At 40.6% G+C, this 18,927-nt stretch overlaps 1 protein-coding gene across 3 annotated transcripts in view; it reads right to left on the bottom strand.

Moving 5' to 3' along the window:
• Positions 1-7,077: 7,077 nt before the first annotated feature.
• Positions 7,078-18,927, bottom strand: part of lrrc56 (leucine rich repeat containing 56) — a 128,262-nt gene continuing 116,412 nt past the window's right edge. For all 3 annotated transcript variants that reach the window (XM_048545323.2, XM_048545325.2, XM_048545324.2), the window contains 3 exons: positions 15,475-15,799; positions 12,298-12,493; positions 7,078-9,032 (listed from right to left, as the gene is read on the bottom strand). In XM_048545323.2, the coding sequence (XP_048401280.2) occupies positions 12,307-12,493; positions 15,475-15,799 (512 nt within the window). In that variant the 3' untranslated portion in view covers positions 7,078-9,032; positions 12,298-12,306. The remainder of the gene's footprint in view (positions 9,033-12,297; positions 12,494-15,474; positions 15,800-18,927) is intronic.

Consider the following 18,927-nt stretch of genomic DNA (forward strand, 5'->3'; position numbering starts at 1 on the left):
TAATGGTATTTGGTGAGGGCACCCTTTGCCCATCAGGAGACACCCCACATAGTGTAAAGATAGTAGTCCCATTCCATTTTGCCCAACTATACTTCTAAACCCAGCCACCACCACCAACCCTCCCTGGGCAAATCCCCCCTATCCATAGGCCCAGAATGACCTGGTTCTGGGCTTCCTTCTTGAGACTGCCTGCAGCACCAGTTGCAACTCCTGCTGAACTTTGGCACTGCCAGCCAATCATGTTAGTGGCACTTGCTGCCACTCAGGGGCAGAAATCTCACTGAACGAATGTAAGCTGCCTACCATATTTTATGACTGTGGGGTAGGTTTGTTTTCTGTCTGCCAGCGTTCTGCCAACTTTTCTGCCATGGAGGCAGGCCATCCAGCCCCAATTCCACGTAAATGTCTGCCCACTATTTCATCCGCAACAAAGGAAATGGCAGGGATATTTTACAGTCTCCCTACTTGACCAGAAGGCTCTTTTGTAGTCCACCTGTACCTGCTGCATTGTCACACCAATGAACTCAATGAAAGGGGCGGCACAGTGGCTCAGTGGTTAGCACTGCAGCCTCACACCACCAGGGACACGGGTTCGATTCCCATCTTGGGGACTGTCTGTGTGGAGTTTGCACATTCTCCCCGTGTCTGCGTGGATTGACTCCGGGTGCTCCGATTTCCTCCCACAGTCCAAAGATGTGCAGGCTAGGTGGATCAGCCACGCTAAATTGCCCGTAGTGTTCAGGGGTGTGTGGGTTATAGGGGGATGGGTCTGGGTGGGACGCTTCAAGGGGCGGTATGGACTTATTGGGCCGAAGGGCCTGTTTCCACACTGTAGGGAATCTAACCTAATCTGAAACTGTTGCTGGCCCACATATTTCCATGTGATGTCACCATGTACTTGGAATTTTTATCATAACCACATGGGGAGAAAGAAGAGCATAAGTGGTGCACTGTTGAAGTTATTCGGAACAGTATACTGTTGTCAAAGCCCTGGCCCAAATGTCTATAGAATTCCAGGTCTGGGAATTCCACTAGGAGGGAGAGAATGAGATGTTTGGTCAACCTTGCAGTACAAACCTGAAATAATTTTAAAAAAAGGTATTATGATTTGTTTTGGGATGTTGACAGAATGATAAATATTGGGGGTACCAGAGAAAATACCATCTTCTTTGCAGCAAATCCATGGAATCTTTTGCCCTATTGGGAAGACGAACATTTCATCAGGATAGTTCCTGGGTGATTGAATTCAGATATGTTCAGAAACTGACAACTTCATAGAGCTGACAGTATTATGCAGGACATAATAGTGGGGTTCAAAAGCTAAAGGGATTTTTGATGGATTGAATAAAGACAAACTATTACAATTAGGAGGAAAGTTAATCACCAGAAAATAAAGATTTAAGGTAATTGAGGAAAACTCAGAAGGGAGGTGTGAAGAGTGAAGCGAGTTATTTCAATCTGGAATTTGCTACCCGAGAGGAGTTGAAGATTTAATAGTAACATTCAAGAGGGAATTTAATAAATACTTGAATGGAAAAAAATTGGAAAAAAAGTAGGAAGAATAGAAATAATTTGATAGTGCTCTCAAAGAGCCACAACAGGCACAGTGAGCTTAAAAAATTCCTTCTGTGTTAAACATAATGCCCTAACTATTCATCGTTATTTAAACAAGTTCCATTTTACAAGTGTTAAATTTCTTGTGAGACTTGTGAATGCATATAATATTTGCTTACACTTCCGGATCTCTGTTTCAATGACACAGATTAAAATTTAATTAATCCTGATATTTTTCACACAACTGTAGCCCGTAATGAAAGTGTGTGAAAATTGTGACAGGCCTGAGAGTGTGTAAATGTCTGGGCTCAGTTCTCGTTAGGATGATGTGATTCTAATATTACTCCAACATCAGTGTGCTAGTTTCCAATGCCACCACAGGAGCACCGTATCATCTCACAGACTGGCAGCAATTCAGGAAAACAAATTGGAATTATTGCTGGTCTCTTTGGGCACAGATAATTCCTGTTTCAGATTTCGGTATCTGCAGTATTTTGCTTGGCTGAGACAGTGGTGTGCATCTTTAAGCCTTAGAACCATTCCCATTCTTGCATTAGATATTTGCAGATTTTTGAGCTTTAGCTATTTTCTGTCTGAGTTGAATCAAAAAGCAGTTGCTGGAATGCAAATATGTGCATTTTCATGTGTATTTTCGTATGTAATCTTGGTAACGCAAAAATACCACACACACACTGTTTAGATTGCTGCAGTGCTCTACAAATTCTTTTCTTAGCTGAGGCAGTGCTTTGTGGTTCATAAGGCTACGGAGTGGGTAAAGCAGGGTCATACATGTGAATTATGTTTATAGGTAGTTCTAAAACATATATTTTGTTAATGCGACTTAGCTGTAACACTAATCATGAATAATGGACTGTTTGGACAATGCAAGTTTTCCACTGTACATCGATTTTCCTATAACGCAAATTTCAACAGAGATTTTCTATAGCGCGAGGTCACACAAGAATGCAACAATCGCATTATAGGAGAAATACCTGTATATTTTTATTTTTGTGAAAATATACTCAGTACCTGTGATGGTTATGCAAATCTTAGTCTAAAATAGCCTCAGTGGCAACCTAGATTTCTGGGGATGGGACGGTGGAATTAGGCCCTAGTCTATTGTTCTGGGGTCAACTTCTACCGTCACAGATTTGAATTCAATAATCATTGAGATAACTATTGTTGATTCTTGTTGAAATCCATCTGCTTCACTTTAGAAGGAAATCTTCCATCTTTCTCTGGTCTACTTGTGACTCCATGTTACATAGTTGACTCTTGGCTGCCCTCTGAGCAATAAACGTTGGCATAGTCATCAAAGCTCATATCCCCAGGATAAATTTAAAAACCAGTGTCTCACCTCTGGATTGTGCATGGGTTCATTTGCACTCCAAGAGATCAGAACATCGAATCCAGGATGACAGTCCCAATGTCTTAATCATAAAATGAGTGCTGCACTGTTGGTGGTGCCATCTTTTAGATGAGATGTTAAACCAAGATCACAAATGGCCCCTCTGGGAGATGTGAAAGATCCTATGACACTAATTTGGAAGACACACAAGTTCTACGTAATGTCTTTGAGGATATTTATCGCTCAGCCATACTCAATATCTGATCATTGTGTGATTTTGCAGTATGCAAATTTATGGCCGCACTTTCAACAACAGTAGCTACATGTTAAAGTGTTTAATTGACAGTACAGTGTTTTTGGACATTTTGTTATCACGAAAGGAACTATAGAAATGCAAGTCTTTCTTTCTTTACACTTTTTAAAAATTTTTGGCAAGGCCTAGATAGCCCTGCCTGCAAGGAATCATGGTACATTTTCATTTGACCCTTGAGTCATGCTCTTGGGTTCCAATTGGCCTTGACTAAGAGTAATGATCTTAGTGAACACTCAGTATTGGGATGGGGCACTGGAAACTGAAGTTGGCAGACTGCCTCCCTCCATAGCTAACTGGCTCCTGTCTGAAGGATGCAGCACTGGAGCCAACAGTTGGGAAGGAATCCACAGTATATGGTCCAGTGCTCCAGGGTTGGATCAAAGCTGTATGGAAACCAAGGTCTGTGATAAAAGGGAAAAAGGGGAGTACCATTAAAACAACATTGATTGCAAATGAGATAGCAGGAAATGCAAATGATTCTTCTTCTTCAACCTGCTAAATTAATAATGTTAACAAAACAAATCATGCCCAGGACATTATTCTTGAATAGCTGGCAGTAGATTTTGCATAAGTGAACACCTTTCTCGATAACCTCAGACAAGGTAAGAGTCAACCATGATGTGGGACTGGAGTCAGAACAGCTAGGATGGCAGATTCTTTCCCGAAAGAATATTAGGATTCAGTTAGGTTCAACAACTCCCCTTTGACATTGTGTGTTTTGTGTGATTTGCTTCACATGACTTTGATTTGATTTGATTTATGGTATGGAAGCACCGGTGTTGGACTAGGATGGAAAAGTTCATAAGTCAGATGAAGGGGTTAAAATGGTTTCAGAGATAGTAGGAACTGCAGATCCTGGAGAATCTGAGATAACGAGGTGTAGAGCTGGATGAACACAGCAGGCCAAGCAGCATCAGAGGAGCAGGAAGGCTGATGTTTCGGGCCTGGACCCTTCTTCAGAAATGGGGGAGGGGCAGGGAGGTCTGAAATAAATAGGGAGAGAGGGGGAGGTGGATAGAAGATGGACAGACGAGAAGATAGGTGGAGAGGAGACAGACTGGTCAAAGGGGTGGGGATGGAGCCAGTAAAGGTGAGTGTAGGTGGGGAGATAGGGAGGAGATAGATTAGTCCATGGAGGACGGGCAGGTCAAGGGGGCGGGATAAGGTTAGAAGGTAGGAAATGGGGGTGCGGCTTGACGTGGGAGGAGGGGATAGATGGGAGGAAGGGCAGGTTAGGGAGACGGGGACGAGCTTGGCTGATTTTGAGATGTGGTGGGGGAGAGGAGATTATGAAGCTTGTGAAGTCTACATTGATACCATTGGGCTGCAGGGTTCCCAGGTGGAAGATGAGCTGCTGTTCCGGCAACCTTTGGGTAGCATCATTGTGGCACTGCAGGAGGCCCAGGATTACCACATTAGCGGATGTGCAGGTGAACATCTGCTTGATGTGGAAAGTGCTGGGTGTGGTGGGGACTGTGCAGGGAGAGTGGACAAGGGAGTCACGCAGAGAGTGGTCCCTCCGGAAAGCAGATAAGGGTGGGGAGGGAAAAATGTCTTTGGTGGTGGGGTCGGATTGCCAATGGCGCAAGTGTTGGAGGATGATGCGTAGAATCTGGAGGTTGGTGGGTTGGTACGTGAGGACGAGGGAGATTCTGTTTTGGTTGTTATTGCGGGGACGAGGTGTGACGGATGAGTTGCGGGAAATGCGGGAGACACGGTCGAGAGCGTTCTCGACCGCTGAGTGGGGTATGTTGTGGTCCTTGAAAAACGAGAAGTAAATCGGGCCTTGGTACGCAGCAAGCATATTAGTGATACCATGCAGACGCTACAACAACAGATGAATGGGCACTGTGCAACAATCAGCAGACAGGAATGTTCCCTCCCAGTTGGGGATCACTTCAGCCTCCGATCTTCAGCTAACAGTCCTCCAAGGCAGCCTTCAAGATACACAATATTGCAGAATCGCTCAGCAGAAACTGATAGCCAAATTCCGTGTCCATGAAGACGACCTCAACCATGATCTTGGCTTCATGTCACATTGCATGTAATCCAACCACACTGTTCTCTCTCCATAAAATCTTCCTTACAGTGCTAATTTGACACCATCACTTTGATCCATTGTTATGATGTCTCAACTTTAATTAGTTTGTATAGTTTGGATTACTTGTGACTTTGGTTAGATCCTTGGCATGTGACTCTTATACCTATCATGTTATTCCAGTCATTTGGTCTGTCTCCAGCACGACTTTATATTTAAATTTTTTGTAATTGCCTCTCTGCCTCATTTAATCAGATTATAGGTCATCCCTTTGCTTGTTATTCATCTGCTGACACTGTACTCACGCCATCGGACACATCTGATTACCTGCAGAGAGCTATTAGTCAGCCTGTCAACACTCCACACACACTACTTGTATGATCTTTTGATCTCTGTCCATTAATCGCTCTGCCTATAAATTCTGTGCCTGTGTGCTTCCCTCTCACTTCAGCTGATGAAGGGGCAACACTCCAAAAGCTTGTGATTTCAAATAAACCTATTGGACTACAACCTGGTGTCATCTAATGACTTCTCATTTGATTTATTATCACATGTACCTAAATACAGTAGAAAGCTTTGTTTGCAAGCAGTATAGGCAGACCATAGTAAGCAAGGTCATACAGATTTTAGAATAATCAAAGTATATATGACTTTTTTCTTATTGATTGCCAGCAAAATAAAGATTGAAATTGTGTGTGAAGCTCATTTCAAGGGGTAGTACACTGCAGCAATTTTTGCACTATTAAGGAACTGTTTTCCCTCCCAAGTTATATTGGGTTCCAGGGCCTATATTCAGGGCTATACTGAATTGACAGGGCTCAGGTGCTGGGATGTTGGGTTTAAGCAATATGGGAAGTGCAATATACAATCAACGAAGATTTCCACTCCTCCATCCAGGACAGCATAAAAGGCAGTAATAGTAGGAACTGCTGATGCTGGAGAATCTGAGATAACACGGTGTGAAGCTGGATGAACACAGCAGGCCAAGCAGCATCAGAGGAGCAGGAAAGCTTGATGTTTCGGAAGGGTCCCGACCTGAAACATCAAGCTTTCCTGCTCCTCTGATGCTGCTTGGCCTGCTGTGTTCATCCAGCTTCACACCTTGTTCTCTCAATATAAAGGGCACATTGAATGATGATTTCCATAGCTAAACAATCTAAAATTCAAAGGCAGGGGTCACATTTTTTAAAAAAATGACTTGCGATTATATGGCATCTTTCATCATCTTTTCTTCTTATTACTGTTGTAATGGAGGAAACATGGCAATCAATTTTGTCCATGTCAATCTTCCACAAAAAGCAATGAAATAATGACCAGATCATCCATTTCAGTGACATTGGTTGAAGGATAAAATTTGGCCAGTGCACTACAGAAAGAAAAACTCTCCTGCTTTTTCTTAAAATATCTCATGGCACTATTTACTTTCTACCGAAGCGGCAGACCAGGCTTCACCTTAATGTCTTATCTAACAGTTAGCAACTCTAATGGTTCAGCACTTCCTACATGCTGCACTAAAAGCTAGTCTTGATTTTTATGCTCAATCCTTCGTAGAGGGACTTGAACCCTCGATCTTTTAACTATGAGGGAGAGTGTTACTCAGACAGCTGGCTCATCCATAGAAACTGCTACCTAGGCAACATATTGGATGGAAGTTAGCACTGGTGGCGTGAATTCCAACACCTTTAAGAATGAAACAGGAGAAAAATATAGGCAGTGGGGGTATAGGTAGTCGGGGTTGTGTTCTGCAGAGAAGGCCAGCCAATGAAATAACAGTTCACTGTATAGCCTAAATTACGTTTAAATGCACTGCAAGACAAAATAAAATAATTCAATTGTTTTTATTTAAATATGATGAAATGATCATTTTAAATCACTGACAATCCAACGATTTGCAGTAAAAAATAAATAGAGCTATAACACAATTCTCCATCAAGTTCCCTTTCGTGTTTTGTGACATGACATGTAGCATAGATAGGCATAAATTACATTACATACACAGCAGTAATCCATATGTACATCTAGTTATTCACAGAAATAACATACAATGTTTTCAGATTCTCTGATGTTGAAAGAATGAGCCCATTTGTACACTGGTTACTGGAAGTTTGTGAAAGGTGTTCTTAACCAAATGTTTTACATAGTAGCTTTCCTGAACTCGTGTCCAGATTTTGCTTGGTGAGCCCATGAAAATGTTTTGGGTCCCATACCTTGTACTGAAATCTGCTGGGACCCCTTGTTGAAACTGATCTTATCGGAAACACTGGAGTGAACAGGAGAGGGCGCAGTTGGCAGCAGAGTAAAGCTTTGCATCGGGCTTCTGGGAAGCTGGTTGTTCTGGGTAATTATAATGTGCATGGACCAGTGAAATGATTCGGTGTGCAAGAAAAAGACAATGGTTATACACTGTTGTACAACGTGCAGTTGTGACATGAAGACAGCCATTCCCAATTAAAAGGCTCTTAAATCAAATTTTAAAACTGGAGAAAGGTTTAATCCATACATGTACGGGGAAAACATGACCATGAAAGAGTGAGAGGAATCCATTGCTACAATGTTGTGCACTGTGGATATAATTATTTGCTTTAAAATTACTAATTATTACAAAATTGGTTCGTGAACACTTGTAGAGAGGAGTAACGATAATCTTCTGTAAAATTCCAGATGAAATAATTAGCTGTCAATAGCACTAAAAGGACAACATATAGATAGTTAAATATTAAAAGGGAAATTACGACAGTCACTATCTTCAAAGGGCATTTATTATATTTTGTTTTCACCATTCTCTTCAATTTTCATGAACTATCGGTCAGCAGCATGCTACAAACAAAGCTACTTTACACTTGAATATCACAGGCTGCTTGTTAATTCACATTAACAATTTTACAGCTCTTCTTGGGCATTAGAAATTAATATAATTCACACTTCAAAGTGAAGCACAACCTTAATAGAGGATGTAGCATGCACCCAGCCACACTGTTGTTGTGCGTGGGAACTTCATACGGCCACCATCTCACGAAATGAAAGCAAATCATCATATGTGCTTTGGTCTATGTATGTGTATATATTTTCAAATGTTTGTGCATGTATGAATATTTAAACTTGTGTTTGTTGGTTGGAATCTTAGGATGGGGAATGAAAGCATGTACTTATTTGCAAATGAATATTTTGTGCAAATATGCAAATATGTAGGCATGCATAGACTGCAAGTATACATGTGAATAAGTTTTACACACGTAGACATGTTTATATGTGCGTGTTTCTTGGGATGAGTGATACTAGAGGTTAATTTTAACTTATATTATTCTGATGTAATTACTTAAGAAAACCACAAGAAACATTCACAGAGAATGTGCAATCAATTGTGTAACCGGTCTGCTTTCAAGTCACTGTAGTTATTTCAATCTGATTTTTGTCATAACTGAATAACACTTAAAATGGCAGCATTTTAAAATGTTCACCATTAAATCTTCCTCAGAAAGTACAGTAGGGTTAGGAAGCATATGCAGCAAGTCCAGTAATGTGACTGTACATTTGTTGGTTTGTAAAGACCTACGACAGCTAACCATTTAAACAGTATTATATATTAACGCTGTGTGGGTGTACAATAACACAGGCAATTGTGTGATTGGCTTACCCATCCTTTTCCTCTCCACAACCAGAGTTGAAATTAGCAAGACAAGTTTAGTAGAAATGATTCCTCTTTCCCCATGCTCAAGTGTTACAATGAGAAGGATTTCAGTTACAACGGAGCACAAATTGGACCTGATTTTCCAGAATTGCTACAAAGTAAACAAAAGCAGCATCACTCCACATTAACATCTAAAACAGAGAGGTTGTAGTAAGCTCTACAAAATAGAAGTCACCATCGCTTATCATGCAGAGCATGTACTTTAACAACATGGTGAAGAAATGTTAAGAACAACTTGCATTTAGGTAGCATCTTTAACATAGTAATTATCCCCCCAGATATTTAACATGTCAAAAAAATGTCATTGAACCACTTAGATAACATAAAATCAGAAACCTGAGTCACAAGTTTGACGGATTGTTTCAAAGGAGGAGTAGAGGCACAGGAATATTTAGAGAAGATATTTCAGACTCGAAGGCCTAAGCAGATGATGTCATATCTGATGATGAGGTTATGGAAATCAGAGATTCACAAGAGACCAGAAATGTAGGAGAATAGATATTTTGGAGAGTTGGTAAAGGTTACAGACATAGACAGGAATGAGGACATGGGAGGATTAAAACAAGGATGATAATTTTAAATGAAGCCATGACTGATGGGTGAACAGGCAAGTGCAATTTATCTTAAACTCTGATAAATTAAGCTCCCTGCAAATCCAATTTCTGTTCAAAATGGTTATTTGCTGTTTCCTTTATTGTAAAAGATGCAAAAAGATATTTTTTGTAATCACTTCTGGTTGAGCAGAATGGAATACTGGAACAATTATTACATCCCGGATCCATATATGATTGTACAGCATTTGATTTCCCAAGTCACGGGGTGAGTCATTTGATTTTCTGGAAATATGCTGGCGGCAATTAGCCTCACAAGTACCAACAAAACAGGTACATTATCTTAATTGTTAATGTCTGTATATTAATCTGAGATATAGACAAATGCGAAAGCTCTGAAACTATACGATGCTTGAAAAATTCGGCTTGTGACACTACATCCTGATGGCTTTGTTTTCCTGAGACCTCATGAATTATTTTCAAATCAAAGAAACTAATAAAATTTCAATTCAGACAATATGTTTTGTGATTGCCACAAACTGGAACACAGGCATAAACTCCAGCTTTGAAGTGATGCTGCACAGACATCTTTGATCTCAATTTTTAACATCAAATTGGAGGGTGTGTGGTCTGTCAGCAGAATGAACATGTAGCATGGACTGTGCAGGTTCTGGATTAAGTAGAGAATGTAAGGAATCTGTGGTTGGGTAATTAATTGAGTGCATAAGACAGATCATCTGCAGGATCTCTTCAGCTCTCACTTTGAGCTCCTATTCTGGTCTTACCATCAAAAGCAAAGACACAGCAGGTCAACTAACATCTGCTGAAGGGACAGTCTATAGTTTGGACATATGTTTCTTTGGAAGAAAATAAAGGGAACTTTGGACAAAAGATTCAGCAGTTGAAACTGAAGGTCATCTGTTTTCTACATAGATTCCGACTGTCCTGGTGTCAGGTTCTTTTTTTATTGCTGTGTCCTTTCCACAATTCCAGATGTACCGTCTTCTGCTTTTAACTATTCTTAACTCTGATTTTGCATTGGAACAAAATACTTTGTGAAATAAACAAACCAACACTTGTCTCCATGACATTTCAGAAGGAGTTTCAGTCAGTTCCAGGCACTGTTCTATACTGTTACATTTTGTAGGGATATTTGTGCTTTTGTTTTGTACAATATAAACAGGTTAAAGTGATTTTCAAAATGGTACAAGGCATGATTCTTTGGAAACCTTTCTAGGACATCTTTTACAGTTTGTAATATAGCTTACCTGTCATCAAGTACAACATAACATCATAAACATTCATTTATATAGTACCCTTTAATATACATACAATCCCAAGACAATTGCCAACATGTAAAGACAATAAAAACAGATTCTGAACCTAGGAAAGAGATATTAGGCTTTACTCAAAGATTGGTCTAAGAACTGGAATTGAAAAGTGCCTTTACAGTGCAAGAAAAGAGAAGAGTTTAGAAAGAGAATTACAGAGGACAATTAACTGAGGGCATCATCATAATGCTGGGGCAGAGACATAGCTGTGAATAGCTACAGAGTTTGGAATTGGGGAGGGCATAAAAGGACTTTAAAAAAATAGACAGATACAGAGAGGGAGGGGCCATGAAACATGAAACAAGAATGAGAATTTTAATTAATTAAATCAGGAAAGACAGACGGTGGGAATGATAGATGAATGGGAGTTTTTGGTTGAATTTATGTTAATAGAGAGTGAAGGATAGAAGGTAGCCCAGGACAACAAGTTAATTATTAAGTCTGGAGGTGGCAAATACACAGTAGGGCTCAACAGCAGATTGTCTGAGGCAGAAATGGAAACAGGTAAAATCACAGTGGTAGAAATAAGCAATCTCTTTGATAAAGGATCTAGGCTTGGAATCTGAGCTCAGAGTTGAGCAGAATGTTGAGAGTGCAAACAGTATTATTCAGTCTGAGGCAGTGGCCGGGGAGGCAAATGGAGCTGAGGGATATGAGACACAAATCCAAGGCACATGAGGTTTTAGGGCTATGCCTAGTTTGGTGGTCTAGGTGAAGAAAAGTCAGAGTAATTTTTGAGCTTCCACATTGCCCTGGTAAATTGTCATAGCTTAAGAACCAAAAGAACTGTGGATACTGTGTCATAGCTTGATGCGGTTCAACCTGGTCTCATAAAGAAGATTAAGCCAGTGCTGCACCAGATAGGCTCAAATTTACACAGCTCAGACTTGAGGGAGTGAAGACAATGGTACATGCAGCAGACAACATTCTGGATGGAAGACTGACATCTTTTTAGGAACCAAAAGTGGAGGTTTAGCACTGGTTGAGAATCTGCAGAGGTGTTTTAGTGATTAGAAAGTCAAAGGAATAAGCCTCATGACATTTGAATGCAAACAATTTAGGTGGTGAATGCAGAAAGAAATTTTTTTTCCCTCTAGGAGATCACAAAAAGACTTGGGGTTTGGAGATAATTGGGAAGGTGACAATTGAGAGATACTAAATTTGGGTCAGGCCTTGAACGTCAGTGATCAAAGCCGAGGAAAATGTCAATACAGAGGAGTACTTATGAAGGAGAGTCCAAAAGGAGGCAGTAGTTTATGGACGATTGGAGAGGAATGAATTCAGAGAAAGAAACGCAAGGAAAGTTGAGAAGGAGACTGAATTATCAAGGAATTCAATTTTTATATCAGGGCTGTAAAGCTTTAGGGCATAATATTTTGCATTAAGTATTCTACACAAAAGATTGATGTGCTCACTTAAAAATGACCTAAGCATTTCAGTGCTCTTTCAGGTGCATGGAACAAACTGTTTATACCTGTAGCCATCAGCTTGTTGTCTTGTTTCCTCTGCTGGGCAGAAGCAATGGTCTATTTGGCAAACGCTGAAGCGCAGCCTTAGCAGTCAGGGGACGTACAGAGTTCAGGGAGAGAGGCCTCTCAGGTGTTTTTGTAGATGAACGAATTATTGGCTGATGACTGTCAATTTTTTGAGACCTTCTGTCAACACTTGACCTGTCAGTGAAAATGTATTCACAAAATGTAGTTCATTCAACCAAGCAGGAAAATCTGATACATCAGTTCATTGCCAACTTTTAGCAAGGTAGCAATTAACAGATACAGTTGAAATTTAAGCCTTCTGATGTTATGAAAACACATACTTAATTTCCATTATAATTTGGGATGGGACTGTTGCTTGCAAAGCTAGCACTTATTGCCCATCCCTAAATGCCCTTGAAAAGGTAGTTTCTTGAAATACAGCTGTCCATGTGGTGCAAATACACTCAAAGTGCTGTGAAGAAAGGAATTGCAGAATTTTGATCAAGCCACAATTACAGAAATTCAAACGTTTCCATGTCACAGTGATACATGACTCGGGGCAGGAACATGGAGATGATAGTATTCCCACATGCCAAACAAGATGCTGAACCTTCATTCCGCTGAATGTGTCACTAGAAAGTTTGCTGGAAGTCTAGCAATGCAAAGATGCAGCAAGGAGTGAAATGGACCCAGTAGTGCAGACAAAACAGGGTGCTGTAGTGGTTAGCTGTAGCCGTGGAACTAAAGTGATAAAGTTTAGTGTCCCTAGTTTGCCTACAGACCATTCTGCTAACTGGCAGCAAGCAAACTATGATAGTGGCAGTAAAGCCCTAGGGTACACTTGTGGTGATAATATGGACATGACTGGAGAAAATGTACATTTGCAATAAAATGCAAAATGGTGAAAGATTATTTGGGTCAATTAGTATTTAGGTTACTACATATTTTAAAATTCATTCTCAGGGTGTTGGGGAATGAGTGTCAGCAAAGTTGATATTAATTGCTCAATTGTAGTTGTTCTGGGGTGACTGAATATCATGCTAAAGAATGTTTCAGAAGGCAGCTGTCAACCATGTTGGTGTGGAACTGGAGTTACATACACTCAGACTGGGTAAGAATGGCAAGTTTTCTTTCTTTGGTTATGCTCTACTGTTTTTGTTGTTACAGTTGGTGAGTGTCTCCAATGTATGTCTACTTTACACCTATGAATGACAACACAGTTTCAGTGCCACAAGAAACTTGGACCATTCAATGTGTTTTGCTGCACACACTCATTTGTTATTTCAACCTCCCTTCTCTCTTACTGACTCATTCCCTAGTACATGTTAAATGAAGCTGATGGTATTTTATAATTCAACAGCTTTGTGGCCACTTTTACAAAGACCAGTTTTTATATTTCTAGACTTTTTAAAAACTGAATTCAAATACTCAAATATCCAAAGTTAGAAGTCACACGACACCAGATTGTAGTCCAACGGATTTATTTGCAATCAGAAGCTTTTGGAGCATAGTCCCTTCATCAGGTGGCATGCACCCGATGAAGGGACTCTGCTCCAAAAGGTTGTGATTTCAAATAAACCTGTAGGACTATAACCTGGTGTCATGTGACTTCTGACTTTATCCACCCCAGTTCAACACCAGCACCTTCACATTATGGCTCAATTATCCAAGGCAGAACTTGAAGTCCTGTTCTTTGGATTGTCCCCACAAAATAACCCACTGTGATACTGTGCCACTATACATGAGCATACATATCAGTCACTCACCAATTTCATGTTGACAATGTTGGTTGTCATGACAATGAGTTTGGAATAACGGATCATGAGACATCGGTAATATAGGAGCAGAATCAGACCATTTAGCCCATCAAATCTGCTCCATCATCAGATCATGGCCAGTTGATCAACCCCATTTTTTTGCCTTCTCCTGTAACCCTTAATCCCCTTACCAATCAAGAACCCATCTCTGTCATAAATAAATTCAATAACTTGGCCTCCACAACCTTCTGTGGCAATGAATTCCACAGATTCATCATGTTCTGGGTGAAGAAATTCCTCCTCATTTCAGTTCTAAAGGGCCATCCCTTCATTCTGAGGCTGTACCCTCGGTTCCTAGTCTCTCCTATTGGAAACAGCTCCTCCATATATACTCTTTCCAGGCCTGTCAGTATTCTGTAAGTTTCAATGAGATCCCCCTTCATCCTTCAAAACTCTATTGAATACTGAGCCAGAGTCCTCAACTTTTCCTCAAAGCCTTTCATCCACAGAATCATTTTTGTACACCTCTTCTGGACCCACTCCAAGGCCAGCACATCCCTCCCTAGATACAGGGCCCAAAACTACTTACAATAGTCCAAAAGGGAGAATGAAGGCAATTATAAATATCATCTTGAAGCACAATCTAACTGTGCAAACATCTTTAGACAAGAGATGAAGTGATCATTTGCACTCAGAAATCATGATCACTATGCTGCCTTTTTCAGAGACTGGCCTTCTCCAATATTAACTTTGTGACCACATTTCCATGAACAAAGTGGCCTTTTAAGTTTAAATAAATATTATTCACTCTACAACCGGAGTAACAAAAATTGCATTTATAGAATTTAATTGGCTCATTACTTGTTAGAGCACGTTTATGCAATCATTGTGATAGGATGCATGCATATTAACTGTATTTTTCAATCTGTTTTTAATCAAATTTTCAGCCTTATTATCAAGTATTTTGTCATTATTGATCAAAAAGGAATTAATAGCACCAGTTCTTTTGGAGTGCTTATATTGATTGGAGTGTACTTATAATTTTGGAAAGAATAATTTTGCAAGGCTGTGGGAAAGAGCAGAGGAGATGGATTAATTGGGTAACCCTCTCAGAAAGTCAACATTAGTTTGAGGGGCCGAAGGATAACCTTCCATACCATGAGATTCTATTCTTTTTGCTTTTGTTCTTCAGGGCTCACCATCAGTCAAGGGCAATTAGGGATGAGAAACTCAATGTTGGCCTTGACAGTAGTGCTCGCATCTCATGAAAGAAATACAAAAACAAATTTGCCTTACTGTAAGCAAACACAGTTATCCTAACTTGTGTCAACCGTATAAATGACATTAATAATAGAATGATATTTAGTTAGATGTTACAAATATGTAAATAGAAGTTGTATTGTTGTAGAGAGTTCATACTTTACACTTCTTAATCCGACTGTAGCTGGTCCAGAACCTGGTCTTAGGCTCTCGATTGCAGTGTACATAGACAGCCTGTCATCAAGCTTACTTCTTGATTTAACATCATGTGAATACGCAGCTTCTTTATCTTCAAACACAGCAGAGTCCTCATCGCCTTCTTGCAATGATTCGCTTTCAGCTTGGACAGACCTTCTTAAATGCCTAACCCTAAAATCAAGTACTTTCTGTGATCTTGCAGACACTTCTTGTGGGGAGGGAGGAACGGGTGACAATGTTCGATTAAAGTCTGTAACCAGCAAGCTTTCTACATTGGAAGGAAAATCTGGAAGAGAAATCACTGATCACATTCACCAGAATGATATTAGGTCTTTAAGGAATTACATGAGTACAGACTGCATATAGTAAGCTGATATTCCCTATGGAAGATTAAAGCCTAATCTAATTAAGTGTTTAATTTGATTAATGGGAGTTGATGGATTAGTTGAAGAGAAAGGTTTTCCTCTGGTGAGGGAATCCAGAACAAAGGGGCATAATGTTAAAAATAGAGGCTGGCCTTTCCCTGGTGATGTCAAGAATTACTTCCTTTCACAAAGGATAATGCAAAGTCCAAAACTCTCTCTCCTAAAAAGTCGTTGAGACAGAGAGGATCAGTTGAACACTTTGAAATGAAGGTTGATAGACTTTTATTTGGCAAAGGGTTATCGAACAAAGGAAGGCAGATGAAGCCAGGTTACACTTCTGCCATAATCTAAATGAACTGTAATGGGACAGGCACAAGGGACTCAGTGGCATACTCCATTTCCTATGTTGGTTGTCAGTGCCCACAAACTCCCTTCCCAACCTCTGGCCAAGTAAACAACACAGCATTCAAATAAGGCAAAACAGTTAAAATGATCCAAGCCACATCTGAGATTTTGTTTGGGAATTCTCCCCTCCCCACCCTTCACTCCACGTGGAATTTGCATTGGGGATGTCACCCTGCATTGCACCTCAGCCAACTTGGTCACACCCAGAGTGAAAACTGACCTCCGGTGATTAAAAAGACACAAATATGACTCATCTGTATCACACAAAACAGATGACTGGATTTGCCTTGCAACTGTTAACAGAGTGATACAGCGATTGGGTCATGCAGCATGCAAACAGGCCCTTCGGCCTAACTTGTCCATGTCGACCAGGTTTCCTGCATTAAGCCCATGTCCCTCTTAAACCTTTCCTATCCAAGTGCCTTAAGAAAGGTTTTAAAGTATATAGGGAGAAAGCAGGGAGTGTGAACTAAAATGATCACTCTTTTAAAAGCTCATTTATTCTGAGTCTTTGGAACTCTTCCCGTAACAAGATTGGAAGTAGCGTCATTGACTATTTTTAGGGCTTAATCCTAACCTTAACTTTTAATTTTATTTCTTTATTTCTCTAGTTTATATCTAAGATTTTGTACCTAGGTACCTTCGTACTTAAGATGGCTCCAGAAAATGGCAACTTCATACACTTCTCAATATACTCCCATATCCTTGTACTTGAGTACACACGACAATAAAACCTAATTCGAATAAACCTAATTTGAATTTAAATTTTAAGGCAGAGATAGATGAATTCTTGCTAAACATGAGGGTGAAAAGTTATCAAGAGTAGGTTGGAATGTGAGTTTGAGGTTACAATCAGATCAGCCATGATCTTATAGAATGGCAGAGCAGGTTAAACTTCTGCTCCTGGTTTATATGTTCCGATGTCAGCAAGACATGTTGGACAGAATGGGGACCTCCTGTGCTGCAGGGTTCTCAGGACAGTCCAACATGCAACAAGAAAATACTTAAAGTCAGGGTTGTGTTCCCGAAAATTGTGACTTTACATGAAGACTTTTTGAAGCATCAATTCCATTAAGAATCTGTTAAAACTGGATTCAGGCTCCATAAAGCATTCTGCAACAAAAATGGAGTTAAAACGTTGTACATGTAATATCCAAGTTGAAACAAAGTACTTTAAATACGTAATTCTACATCAACAAATCAAATAACGTAAAATAAAATTTAAAATATAAAAGGAAAAATAAAGTCATATTTGCAGTACCTCCTGCTGCTTGGGGTGTGCACTTGGTAGATATTGGTTGGGTGGAGGGCGAGTAGCTCGTCTTTTCTAGTGGATGCTGGGACTGTCACTTGTTTCTGGCTGCTGCTTGGTGGTGTTATTTTGGGAGCTTGCAATGCTTCTTCTTCCTGGTTGTTGCTGCTTCTTTGGGCCATCGCTCAGAGGGGCTGGGCCCTGCTCACTCAGCTGATTGGGTGTTAGTCATGGCTGAGCTATTGGTGTTTCTGCCCCCTTCTCTCTGTGAAGATAACCAATGCAGTCAAGGCTCTGGCGGATTGTGGCTGTGACAGTGTGGTGGAGCAGAGTGTGGCTGGGTTTTGCCTGGGCTAGGCAGCAGAGGGTTGTTCTGGTTCAGATGGACTTTGATATATCCCATGTAGTTCAGTTTGCTATGGATCACAATCTTTCATGTGCATCTGCAGTTTTGTCTGTAATTTCAGGGGAGGAGGAATGCTGCTGAATTTTAGTCAGCTGTGTTGTAGCTGGAGATAGGCATTAGCTCTGGTGCACTTTGAGACCTGGTCAGTGGGGTTCCCTGAGAGAGGGAGAGACTAGGTCCAAATAGTGCCATCAGGTCAGGTGTGGAGAAGCTCCACAAATATCTCCATCCTCAATGATGGGAGAGCACAGCATATCAGTACAAAAGATAAAGATGAAGCATTCACAAGTATCTTCGGCCAGAAGTGCCAAGTGGGTGAGCAATCTCAGCTTCTTCCAGTCACCCCTAGCATTATAGATGCCAGTCGTCAGCATGCACGCCGCATGATATCAAGAAACATTTGGAGGCACTATATACTGCGAAGGCTATGGGTCTTGAAAATATTGTGGCAATAGTACCGAAGACCTGTGCTCCAGAACTTGCTAGACCCCAAGCCAAGCTGTTCCCTTACAGCTACAGCATTGGCACCTACCTATTACTGTCCCATCAATCTAATCCACTCTCAATCAGTAAACTGGTGGAAGGTATCATTAACAGTGCTGCCAAGCATCTCCTGCTCAGCAATAATCTACTCACTTCTGCCGAGTTTGGGTTCCACCAGGACGACTCAGTTCCTGAACTCATTACAATCTTATTTCAAATACAAAGAAAAGACCTGGATACCAGAAGTGATGTAAGAATGTTATGGCCTTGATATCAAGGCTGCATCTGACCAAGTGTGGCATCAAGGAGCCCTAGCAAAACTGGAGTCATTGGAAATTTGGGGTAAGGAGCTCTCCAATGGTTGGAATCATGCTTGGCACAGAGGAAGATGGCCATGGTTGCTGCAGAGTCAATCATCTCAGCTCTGAAACTTCTCTGCAGAAGTTCCCAGGCCTGAACATCTTCAGCTGCTTCACTAATGATCCTTCCTCCAGCATAAGGTC

This window comes from Stegostoma tigrinum, chromosome 17, assembly GCF_030684315.1.
Source record: "Stegostoma tigrinum isolate sSteTig4 chromosome 17, sSteTig4.hap1, whole genome shotgun sequence".
In the NCBI taxonomy this organism is placed as follows: domain Eukaryota; kingdom Metazoa; phylum Chordata; class Chondrichthyes; order Orectolobiformes; family Stegostomatidae; genus Stegostoma; species Stegostoma tigrinum.